This window comes from Nesoenas mayeri, assembly GCF_963082525.1.
Source record: "Nesoenas mayeri genome assembly, chromosome: 1".
Classification (NCBI taxonomy): Eukaryota; Metazoa; Chordata; class Aves; order Columbiformes; family Columbidae; genus Nesoenas; species Nesoenas mayeri.
Genome location: NC_137541.1, coordinates 139,848,724 through 139,860,838, shown reverse-complemented (window position 1 = coordinate 139,860,838; position 12,115 = coordinate 139,848,724). Strand labels below are relative to the sequence as shown.

The 12,115-nt window shown below is 43.9% G+C and overlaps 1 protein-coding gene across 1 annotated transcript in view; it reads left to right on the top strand.

Moving 5' to 3' along the window:
- GAP43 (growth associated protein 43) overlaps positions 1-12,115 on the top strand; it is a gene marked incomplete at both ends in the record, with an annotated part of 57,388 nt that overhangs the window by 29,142 nt on the left and 16,131 nt on the right. The window contains one exon of the mRNA XM_080355394.1: positions 5,183-5,801. Coding sequence (XP_080211520.1) covers positions 5,183-5,801 — 619 coding nt within the window. The remainder of the gene's footprint in view (positions 1-5,182; positions 5,802-12,115) is intronic.

Genomic DNA, 12,115 nt, shown 5'->3' with positions numbered 1-12,115 from the left:
TAGAAATCTTCTAGAGGTTATGGCTCCATGCAATTTCCACATTCCTAATACCTGAGAACCAACCTCTGCCCTACCTGAGTCTTAAACACTAATTCCTTATCTCCTGCTCTCTCAGTTATGTGACAGCAAGGAAAGTCTCACTTACAGGAACAGACTGCCTGGGAAGGGATGTCCTAGAAACCTGGAGGTGTGGCAGACAAGCAGATGGGGATGGTGAGAGGATCATCTCTCTAGGTTTGGAAGATGTCATGGATTGTGTAGTTAGAGACATAAAAGCTTAACAGTGTGTTTCATAAAGGCAAAGCTTTGCACACTGGCTTCACTGGGTATGTGGGTATGGTCTGAATTAAAAAAAAAGGACATTTTTGATTATCTATGTCCTTTTATACATCCATATAACTATGTGTGCACCAGTCTCACTGATTACAAGTCCTTCTGCCATTGAAGGATCTATGATTTCTCTCACACTAAATGAAACAGAGGACATTTACTCTGTGTAATATGACAATACATTGCATGCACACTTGAAATATCATGAAAATGTCAACATTAAGTACTTCTATTGATTTACTTTATACATAAATGTGTAAATGGAGGGAGTGTGTGATGGAATACTAATATATGAAACCTGTCCTTACCAAACCTGATTCCTGGCTGGGAGCTCTAGATTCTGTACAAACACTATAATAATAGTTACCTTATTCCAGCCACAATACTACAACCAAGATGTCATATGCACATGGCAGATAAATAAGACAGGCAGTTTTCTTGTTTTTTACTGAAATGCTTTTGAATACATTCTGGCATGGAGAATATGGGTTGAATACATTCTGGCATGGCTGACTCACCCTTTTAGCCTTCTGAGGAATATAAATTGCTTTCCAGGAGCTTCACTATATACAGGTTATTTTTGAGCAGCTTTCTTAATTAAGGCTTATCTGCTGTGTGCGTAATCCACAGATGAAGAGCCCCTGTCTTTTTTTTTGTGTGTGTGAACAGAAGTTTACCTCTGAACAATCTGTTTTTCATCCGCCCCGCTGTGATACAACATGATACAACATGTGATACTATATGGACACTGTGTCCTACCCCAGAAGTAGCTGCAGGCCAGTAGCCTGAGAATAAGGCATTTCAAATGCCTGGAATGCTTTAGTGGGGAAGAACTGAATAGAAATAGGATTCCTGAGGGCCACAGTTGGCACAGACAAACTATTAGTACATTTCTTTCATCTATGACCTTAAAGTCCATCTCTGCTGCAGCCTCTTGTTTCTTATCTTTTGTATCTGAAATTATGCTGAAAGTACCATGTTGGAAATATGTTTTCCAGTTACAAATGTTGTGTTCTGGCAAGGACTCAAACTGATGTCATCCGAACTGTTATAAGAGAACAGTGATGTCATCAGAATAGCAAAGGAGCCTTTTAACTCTGTAACGTGGTAGATGTGGATGAGAGGTTTCAGTCTGACCTCCCCAGAGAGAAAACGTGCTCTCTCATTCCCTGCTAGGTACAGGGCTGGCTGTCAGTCACAGCTCTTCATGAGTTCATCTGTCAGAATAGCAGGAGAGCCAACCCTGCGATTCACTGACCTCCTGCTAGCAGTGGGAAGGAGATAAGCCTTGGCAGGGCTGCATAGCCGAGGTAACAGGGTAACACCTCTGGAGCCAGAGAGGCATGCGTGCAGCAGGCCATGCTTCATAATAGCTGTCCTGGTTGGTGCAGCAGGTATGTGGGATGTGAGAGCAGCAAGGCCAGTCACAAGAGATATCTCCCTTCAGTCAGTGGTTTTCGTATTTGTCCAGAGATTAAAAATTTTGTCACATTCACTAATGGTTTTGCAGGAATCAGGCATATGGGACTGGACCTTTAAGGTCTTGTAGTTATGTTTAAATTGTCTTTCCAGTCTCTCAGCCCTGCTGCTGTTTGAAGTTGGGAAAGAAAGTGAAAGCTAGGTCATCTAAGTGTTACACAGTGCTATAAAGGAGTACCCAGTCAATATTCATGTTGCTGTGGCTACAGTGTAATGCAGGCTTACTCAATCTCTCCTTAAAACAGCTAGTCCAGGTATTAGTAGTTATGTTGCCACAGCAACACAAGTCTTACTTCAAGCTGAAAAACTTGCCTAAGGAGCAGGATGGATGAGCCTGTGCAGAGTTCTGCACTACTCTGACTGGATCACAGCTGTTCTGTGAACATGCTAGTTTAAAGGTACCTCAAATTTGTCTCCATTCCCTTGTGCTACAATAGGTGGAAAAACTTATCCCAGATGCTGAATAACACAGTGCAGCGGTAGCTATGCAGGCAAAAGACGTGCATGAGCAGTTACAGCATGCTAAAGTCTGCACCGTCTTTACACATAACCATCACCTGCTCTTTGACTAGCTAAGATGAACATGAAAACTCACTTTCCATACCACATCACACTTAATGCACTTGGGGAAATGTAGATATAACTGCTCAGCTGTGCCTCTGTGACAGCTACAACAACCATTTTGTTCCTGGGCATAGTCAGGAGCACAAAAATTCCTTGTGCTGCATTCTCTGTATTAATATCAGTTGTATATTAATTCACAGGCTTTTTCTCTCACCTCCTATATAAGCATCCTGGTGCCTTGTCTCAATCCCAGACTTATTTCCTGCTGTATACAGACTGTGCACAGCTGTGTGGAGAGGCTCTTTTCATAGATGATTTGGGGCTGCTCGTTCCTTGGGCACCACACCCACTCAGGCTCAGCCCTGCTTACCTGGGGAACGACCTCAGGCAGGCACCAGCACTAGGATGGAGGATCCTGGAGAAAAGGAGGCTGAAGGGAGATCTTATCACTGTCTACAGCTACCTGAAAGGAGGTTGTAGCATGGAGGGTCTTGGTCTCTTCTCCCAAGTAGCAAGTGATAGGATGAGAGGAAATGACCTTAAGTTACACCAGGGAAGGTTCAGATTGGATATTATGAAAAATTTGTTCACAGAAAGGGTTGTCAGGCATTGGAACAGGCTGCATAGGGAAGTGGTGGAGTCACCATCGCTGGAGGTATTTGAAAAACATATAGATGAGGTTCTTAGGGACATGGTTTAGTGCCAGGGTTAGGTTATGGTTGGACTCCATGATCCTGAGAGTCTCTTCCGACCAAATTGATTCTGTGATTCTATTCTGTGCTCTCTGGGGACCCAGAGGGAGATAGTGGATACCACGTTTGCCATGCCAGTAGCCAAGCATTTGGTTCACTGACACAACCTTGCTCACATGTGTGTGCCTAACTCTGTCTCATGCTGTGAAAATGATCCCTTCCAGTCTGTTTCCTGGTGACTGCTGCCAGTGTGGTCAGTCCTTTCTAATTTTCTTCACAGGCACGGTGTTTCCAGTGCCACATGTGCATGCTGCAGTGACTTCTTCTCCCTTATTCCTGCTGCTCTCTTTTTGAATGTATTTATAGTCTGTCACCTCTCTCTGCTCTTCTGGTCCTGGGCCTTTCCTCAGATGGCACCTCTCAGTTGCAATGGCCTAGGGAGTGGTTTTCTCTTCCCACCCAGGAATAAATGCTTGCTATCTTTCTCAGCCAGCTTGTTTTCTTTCTTTTATGACCTGAGCCAGTGAGGGAAACCAGGTGCAGACAGAAAAGAGGCCGGTGGCTGTGCTTCTGAGTAGCTCTTTTGAATACTTCCCAATGAGAATATTAATAGAAGAGTGTCCTTTCATCAATATGCAGTTGAGCTGTTACTAGGCTAAGGACTGCTAAATTATTGGGCTGAGACCCCACCTGGAGTACTGCATCCAGCTCTGGAGTCCTCAGCACAGGAAAGACAGGGACCTGTTGGAGAGGGGCCAGAGGAGACCACAGAAATAATCAGAGGGATAGAACAGCTCTGCTGTGGGGACAGGCTGAGAGAGTTGGGGTTGTTCGGCCTGGAGAAGAGAAGGCTCCAGGGAGACCTTATTGTGGCCTTTTAGTACTTCAAAGGAGCCTACAAGAAAGATGGGGACAGACTTTTTAGCAAGGCCTGTTGTGATAGGACAAGAAATAACGGTTTTAAGCTACAGGAAGGGGAGATTTGGGCTGGACAGGAGGAAGAAATATTTTACAATGCAGGTGGTAAAGCAGCAGAACAGGTTGCCCAGAGAGGTAGCAGATGCCCCATCCCTGGAGACATTCAAGGCCAGGCGAATAGGGCTCTGAGCAACCTGATCTAGTTGAAGATGTCCCTGCTCATGGCAAGGGAGATTGGACTAGATGACCTCTAAAGGTCTCTTCCAACCCATACTATTCTATGAGTCTATGGTATGTTCTGTAGACTCAGTTGGGGTTTATAAGCTGAGCATTATCTGTCTGCAGCAGACCAACACGATGTACAGGCTCTCTTTCAGTTCCCGTTAAGACTCTAATGCATGGCTTAAGTCTAAAAAACATGGGGAATGCCTGCTCTTTGTTGCAAGGCTCAGTTCCCCCCAATAGTCGGAGAAATAACAATACTCTGCTGAAATTGGAAAGACGGATATCTATCTGCCTATTATTCCTTCATTGAAACAATGGGTAGGGAGCAGAGGCACAGTGCTTGGAGTGTGTGCCAGCAGGGTATTTGTGAGGAGTATATCCTGTGAGTATCTGTGCATGTCTGACAGCACGCATCTGTTGTGAGGCAGGCAGCAATTCTATTCTCCATTGGCAATCCTGAGCCAAAAAGCTGTAAAGGACAAAACACTTTGTGTCATTAGAGTCACACACCTGTGAAACAAGGTGTCATTAAAAAGAAACAAAGACTTGAAGGCAAAGGTGGATTTGGAAGGACTGTGAAAGTCCCCCTTGGGAGAATGGTTTGAAAATGAGTAGGGGAAAAAAAAGGTATATTTCAAAATAGATGGGAAAATAAATCACGAGAATAGAGACAACCCAGCTGGTGTAATCCTCTCCACACAGCCAAGGTGCTCTCAGCATTGCTGACAGAGATGATGAGGTGCTTTAAATTTCTTTTACAAACTCCCCATGTCTGTCCAGCCTTAGGATGAAATTGAAGCCACCTGGCTTCAAACCCATACCAAATGGAAAGGCTGCTCTGAAAGCTGTCATTGGTTAGCAGGAAGGGAAGGTGGGGCATTCTCAATAAAACCAGAGCCTGGGCTGCACCTGGAGAAAACTTAACTTATGTCCCTGTTTTCTTCTCTTTCTTCTTCCCTTTTTCTTCTTCAAAGGTTGAAAAAAATGAGGATGGAGACCAAAAGATCGAGCAAGATGGCATCAAACCAGAAGATAAAGCTCATAAGGCAGCCACCAAAATCCAGGCCAGCTTCCGCGGACACATAACAAGGAAAAAGCTCAAGGGGGAGAAGAAGGGAGATGCCCCGGCATCTGAGTCTGATGCTGCCGACAAGAAAGAGGATGGCCCTGCTGGTGGAGCAGCCGAGAACAAAGAGAGCGAGGCTCCTGCCGCCACAGAAGCAGCCGCTGCTGACAGTGCCCAGCTGGAGGAGGGCAGCAAAGACAGCAGCGCGCCAGCAGAGGAGAAGAAAGGAGATGGAGCCGCCGACACGGGCTCAGAGCAGCCAGCCCCACAGGCTGCCACTCCTGCTGCCTCCTCGGAGGAAAAGCCCGCTGCTGCTGCCGAAACGGAAAGTGCCACTAAAGCTTCCACTGATAACTCGCCGTCCTTGAAGGCTGATGAAGCCCAAGACAAAGAGGAGCCTAAACAAGCCGACGTGCCTGCTGCTGACACCACTGCCACCACCACCCCTGCAGAGGATGCTACTGCCAAGGCAACAGCGCAACCCCAAATGGAGACAGTGGAGAGCAGCCAAACCGAAGAGAAGACAGGTGAGTGAATGCTTCTCTGGGGAATGGGCCTCTCCAGAAGTGTATGCCTCTCTGGACTCTTGGGGACATATGTGAGGCTAGCCAGCAAGAACTTGTGTGGAGGTTAGGCTGAGTGTTAACAAGGGAATCGCCTTGCTGGGTTTTGGGGGTAGGGGCAATTGCATGTTCTTGGTAACAGCCTCTTCCCTGCTTCCTGGCAGCTGTTGGAGGTACTGCACCTCTTCTCAAGCCTCCTGTTCCTCTAGGTGGAGGCACCATCCAGCCGCTTTTTCCATGGCAGCGGGAGAGCGTCACCCAACTGGGAGGCTTGGAGAAGCCTGGGAGAGGTCCCTGAGCTCTCCATATGCTAAAGAGGGAGGTGAACCTTGCCAGTCACACTAGCACAGGCAGCTGCACTGGGGGAACAAAACAGTCTGACCTGATACCAGCTCACTGGAAGCTGCCAACTTGAGCTGAAAAATCTCAGAAGACAAAAGTGCTCTCATAGTGCAGGAGACCACTTATCTTTGCTAGTGGGAATGGTCAAGAAGGAGCAAAAAGGGGTCTTTTTACCATCCGCTTGTGAATGGATGAGATTCCTGGTACAATCCAATCCTAATCAGGAACATCTTGCTGTCAGCATTGCTTATGGTTTCATCCACACCAATACTTCTAGCCGCTCTACTTGGAGTAGCTTGTGATGGTCATACTTGCATGAAGCTTTTAGATATGTCAGCTGGGTCAGCCCCACATGGTAAGAGAATCAGGTAGGGAAAGGAAAGATTAAAGGCCCTGACAGTTCAGTGAGTGCAGAGAGAAGAGAGGATTGAATGCAAACAGTCGCTCTAGGAGGTGTTTTCAATTCTTTGCTCTTGACCAAGTGCAGCTCCGCTTAACTAGTTCCCCTGGGAAGAGGTGAAAAGTTTTGAGAGGCAAAAGCGAGCATTTTTGACAGAGGCGTAGTGCTTCCAAACCATAAAGAAGAGCTGGTTTTGAATTGTGATACTGAGCTGGGTAGAAAATGCATCAAAGACCCGAGGATACTTTTGCTCTTGTTCTTTACTTTTCTTATGTTATCAAAGAAAGACAGCATATTTTTTTTTTAATTTTTTTTTTTTTAAATAACATCAGAGGTAGGCACCACATGAAATTCAATCAAGAGGCAGTGCCAAGCATAACCAGCCTTTGCATTCATTAGACATTCAGTTGTACAGGGCATTCTGCATTCATTAGCTTGTTGGGGTAAAAAGGTAGCATATCACTCTGATATTCATAAACAGCCTGATGTAAATGTTACAGAGCCTCAGCACCCAGTCTGCTGAGTCCCCTTGCTGGTATTTCTCTCTCATTTCATTTGGTCTACTACTTCTCTTCCACAAATTACAATTCCCACTCTCTTATTAGATTTCCAAGCTTCATAGCTAACTCAGGGCTTCAGGTGACTTTGTTTCTGTTCAACAAAGTGGACAGATAGGAAAGAGCTGACATCCAAAAGGACAGAGAAGCTCATGCAGAACATTTATGACTTAAGATATGGACAAGAGGAGCAGCTTTCAAGAGTATGAGTCTAAACTAAATGTACACAACAAAGGGTTGCTAGTTTTACCTTCTTTCATGTAAATATTTCTAGGTCCCTTTGCACTTACTTTCTGTGATAAGTTGAGTAGCAAAATAAATGTCATGTGATATCTGAAAGCTAATTTGTTATGTTGCATGCTGTACTTGCATTGTTTTTATACTTGGGCAAAGGTATAAACATCAATGGCAAAGATAGGACAGCGTGAATCAGTGTTTTGGGATCCTCTGTACACAGGATAATGGGTACCAATTAGCTCTTATTTAAAACTTGGGATGCCTTTTTCCTAAACAGGACTAGTGATCCTGCTTTGAAATAACATCCTATTTTTACTCAGATGAATCTGCTCTAATGGATAGAGGTAGGAAATTCATAGTAGTAGGCTATTCCATTTGCTTAATTTTACATGTTTTGAGTCACCCGTCATCAAAGAATATTTTCTTCCTAGTATTCCATGTTATTTGCAGGTATCTTCCCAGGCTCTTGTTGGCTTTAATATCATTTGAAGTGTACAACCATTCATGGCCACATGATTTGAAGTGGGCATTTAAATGCATTATTTAATATGCATTTGCACATGATACTGTTATTATGTAAGTATCTAGCCAACAGGGTAAGTTGGAAAATCTACAATCAAATATATATTTAAAAATGAGTTTTCAGCGATTGTCTGAGTGTTTAAGACTGGTATGTGCATCTATTTATACTTATTCAATATGTATGCAGTAATACTCAAGCTTACCAATGTTTGCAGAAAGCAAATATGGAAGCTGTGTAGCCACAATCAAACTGATAGTCTCTTTAAAATGTTAAGGAATATAAATATGATATCAGCCTTCACAAATTCCAACAGCTGAGTAAGTGCCCTCAGAGCCATTCAAGAAACAAATGCAAAAAATATTAAATAAGCCTTCTTGTCCATCTCCTTGAGGATGCTGGGTTGTGTTCTGCAATACACTCTATAGCACAATATCCAGAATAGTAAGGAACTACTTTCTCCCTAAAGAACATTCCATAAAAGGGCATCATCACAGTATAAAAGTTCCCATATACAGGAAATATTTCCTGACAGAAAACCTATGCTTTCTTTTTCCTATCTCCATCCTATTACTCCTTCTCATCTCTTTAAACCTCTCTGTTTCTCTCTTGGTATTTACTCTTTCCATAGACTTAAAGACATATTCTGTGTCCTGACCTTTCTCCCAGTCATCACCCAGTAAACACAGCACTGGTGACTGCTGGCACAGCTTTAGTGGCTTGGTCATTCATGAAGAAGGGAGGGCTACCAAACATCTGCCACTCCAGTCCTCCTCCAGCCTGGGGACAGATCCTCTTTCAGCTTCATCAGTCCCCTTCTCCCAGAAGTCATCCCAATGGCTTTCAAAGGTCATCTCTTATTGTTTCTGTGATCGAAGACTGGCACAGTAGTATGTGGTGTCAGGCTGCCAAAAATAAATCAAATTGGCTCCTAGCCAGTGTCATCAGTTGGCTGGTTGCCATTGTATGCTTGGCTGTTACTACCATGAGGCATGCCGACCATGCTACATTTGTGCGTTGATGTTCATCTGCCTTGAATTTTACTACAATGGCTGTACCATGCTATTTGTAGATATCTTCCCTGGTGCAAATGCAAGCAGAAGTCAATGACATTTCATTTATATCCAGAAGAGATTTTGCCTTCATCTAAGGGCAGCACAAAAAAAAAAAGCTGGGAAGAGCGGAAAGGAATAACTAACCAAATTAAGACAAGTGCATGATTTTTAATGCTTATATTTAATGTTTCTGGAGCAGGGGAAAGGCTGGGTGATTCTTCATACGAATCACTAGTTCCCCTGACAGCCTTCACCTATCCTTGTTATTCAGTTCCACATACTCTACCTGTCTGTTGGTAATGCCTTAGGAAATGTCTCCAAACAACCATCCTGTGTCCACTATTAGCCGATCTGAAACCCCAGGCATTCCAAGTTGCATGGCAGGGTAGTTTCTAAGCAATCCTCAATATGTCAAAAAGTAGATCGAAAAAGTAGGTGGATTCTACCTAGCTCAGATATTAAATGAGTCAATGGGCTTTGTTCAGTGGCAATGAGGGATCAATGTAAGAAGGGCAATCTCTTAGTTGTCATCTTGTCTTTTGGTGGGTGACTTGTATGCCAAGAAAGTGTTCTCTTATCTGAACATCCTTGCCAAGATTTATGTTTACAGGTTTTCTTGTTATGATCCAAGTTTTGCCTCTTTGATATTGGTATAATGCTTGGAGAGGCTCCCTTAGATGCCAACCTACTCAACAGGACAAAATTCAAAAGTGGTAGGAGGGAATCTATAGATTACATATGCATGAGGAGGTGAGACTTATTTTAATCTAGGTTCTGTTGGCTTAAATCCGGAGAGTCTCCATCAAAGTTACTGTAAAGAGTCTACATTAGCACAGCTTTGAAGTGAGATCAGCATCCAGCACAGCAGACTATAGAAGAAGATGGGCTACTGTGTGCCTAAAGGGAGGAGAGGAGATGAATGTCACACAATGTTAGATTCTCTTTGTACTTTCCCAGATTTTTGAGTCTCACCTCCAACTTTGGCTAGCTCTCACATCAAAAGCACTCTCAGATTGTCAGGTAAGAATACAACAAAGGCCAGAAACGTGAAAGAGTAAATTGTGCCTAAGGAAACAAATGGATCTTCTTTTGTTGGAAAGCGAAGAATGCTTTCTCCCACTCGCTGAAATAGCTTTACAATGGAGCAGTTTCACAGCTGAAATGAAAAATCAACCAGATGACAATTGCTTTGCATGTAAGCAGGCCAGCAGTTCCCCCAGGGCTCTATATCCTGCAAGCAAGGAGCACTGGGAGGCACCATCTTCTCTTCATTTCCTCAGAGGGTGCAAGTCCCTATGGATCCTTTTTCATGGCTTAGAGTTGAATCAGTTCTTTGTTTTCAGTTCAGTCAGTGCATTGATGGAAGGACAATACTTCCTGCACCTAGGGAGCCCTGGCTGTATAAAGATTTGGAAACAGAGACTGCCTATTGTCATGTAGCAGCTAGAAGGTACAGCCTGCACTATGCAAGCAAATTGCAGTTGTATAACTGGAATTTTAGTCTTGGCCCATGGGTAGCTGGCATGAGGCAGAACACCCTCACTGCCATTCCTGTTTCATGGGAGCTTATCTCTGCTGCTACACCTGGCAGTTGAGGAAAGCAATGCAAATACAGTAGTCTTCCCTTGACTGTCCCAGAGGGAACATCTCTAAGCACGTGTGCCAGCATTTTCTTGTCTGTAGTACTACTCCAGCAACAAAGCAAGACTACAAATGCAATTTAGGTTACCTGCAACATTCTCGAAGGTGTAAAAGTATGTGCCTAGTCCTCAGTTGCTCTGAAATTTTTAATCTTTGCACTGTGTCTACATGAGCATAAGCATTGCATATGTATTTCACAGCCTGCTTTGCACTGGTGCGAGTAGCTATGTGAGGGGTAGGGTGAGCTAAGTGAAATGTCAGTATTTTCCAGAGAACAGGAAACTACACACTACTTGCTACAGGTGCGGGATTTCTGCAGTGAAATACTTTCTCTAGTCCAAGGTGTGCCTCAGGTCTGCTACTTTCTAATGAGATGCAACTTGCCCCATGTAGGTGGAAACTGCACCAGTGGTGAAGCAAGACCTGACCTCTAGTGAAATCTGAGGTCACACTAAGCATTTTTACTGATGGCAAGGTGATGGTTGACTCTGGAAAAGGCCTCTTGCGAAGAGCAGGTTAACTGCTGTTTTGCACCAAGGAGGTACCAGTTCTTTTGGGACCTCGGTAAGAAATGCATAGATGCTCAAGGATGGTTAACTCATTTGTTTTGTCAAGGACGGAAGTTATAGGAAAGATGACAGCAATCTTTCACCTTTTCTGATGTTGGGAACCACAGCTGTTGTGGTATTGGCTGAGCCCCTCCTCATTGATCGTAGCATGCTGCAGAGTTCCTGTTTGTGGGGAAATTGGCAAGCCTCACTTTTCAATTACATCTTTATAGTATTCTTCCTACTGAACAAAGTCATTGGTCTTGAATCTGTACAATAGTGAACTTTCTAGATGATATACCAAGGTTTATTGAGAGCGTTATGCTCTTACACGTCTCCATGGAAGGAGCTCTTATAAGCAGTACATACAGGTGGCATTAAGGCAGTGCGTACTAATGTCATGGTGTGAGCTCCTCAGGGTGTATAGCGGTTGCTCTTGCTTACACACAGCTCTCTATAGCCGAGATCGATGGTTAAACTCCAACTAGATTTTGCTTAAAATCACCGTCTCCTTATCACAAGGTTTTCCACAGTGGCCAGCTACAGCTGCACTCTGATCATCTCGAGAAAATGCTCTGAAATCCCCACATGGGAGGAAGGCTTTCTGCCGTAAATGATAACCAAATTTTCTTCTGAGAAGGGCTCAAACAGCAGATCAGTGGGCAGAATAGACAGACAATGAAATTTAAGTGGCAGCTGTTTGCTGTAGCTGCCAGCAGTGTTCTGTTCCTACGACTAGTGTCGTCTCTTTACACTAGGATCAAGTAGGTTGAACTTTTCAGATAGATATAAGCTGGCAGAGAATCAGCTGGGATTTACAGCTCCAAAAAGCAGTACTTTAACAGTATCAGTACTGACTCTGTGGTACAGATGACTGCCACATGCAAAGGAAAGAGATTGGGAAAGTTCAGCAGGTCAGCATGATCAGATTAGTTAGACATTCCTTAAGAGCTGTATAATATGTACATTAATACTGGA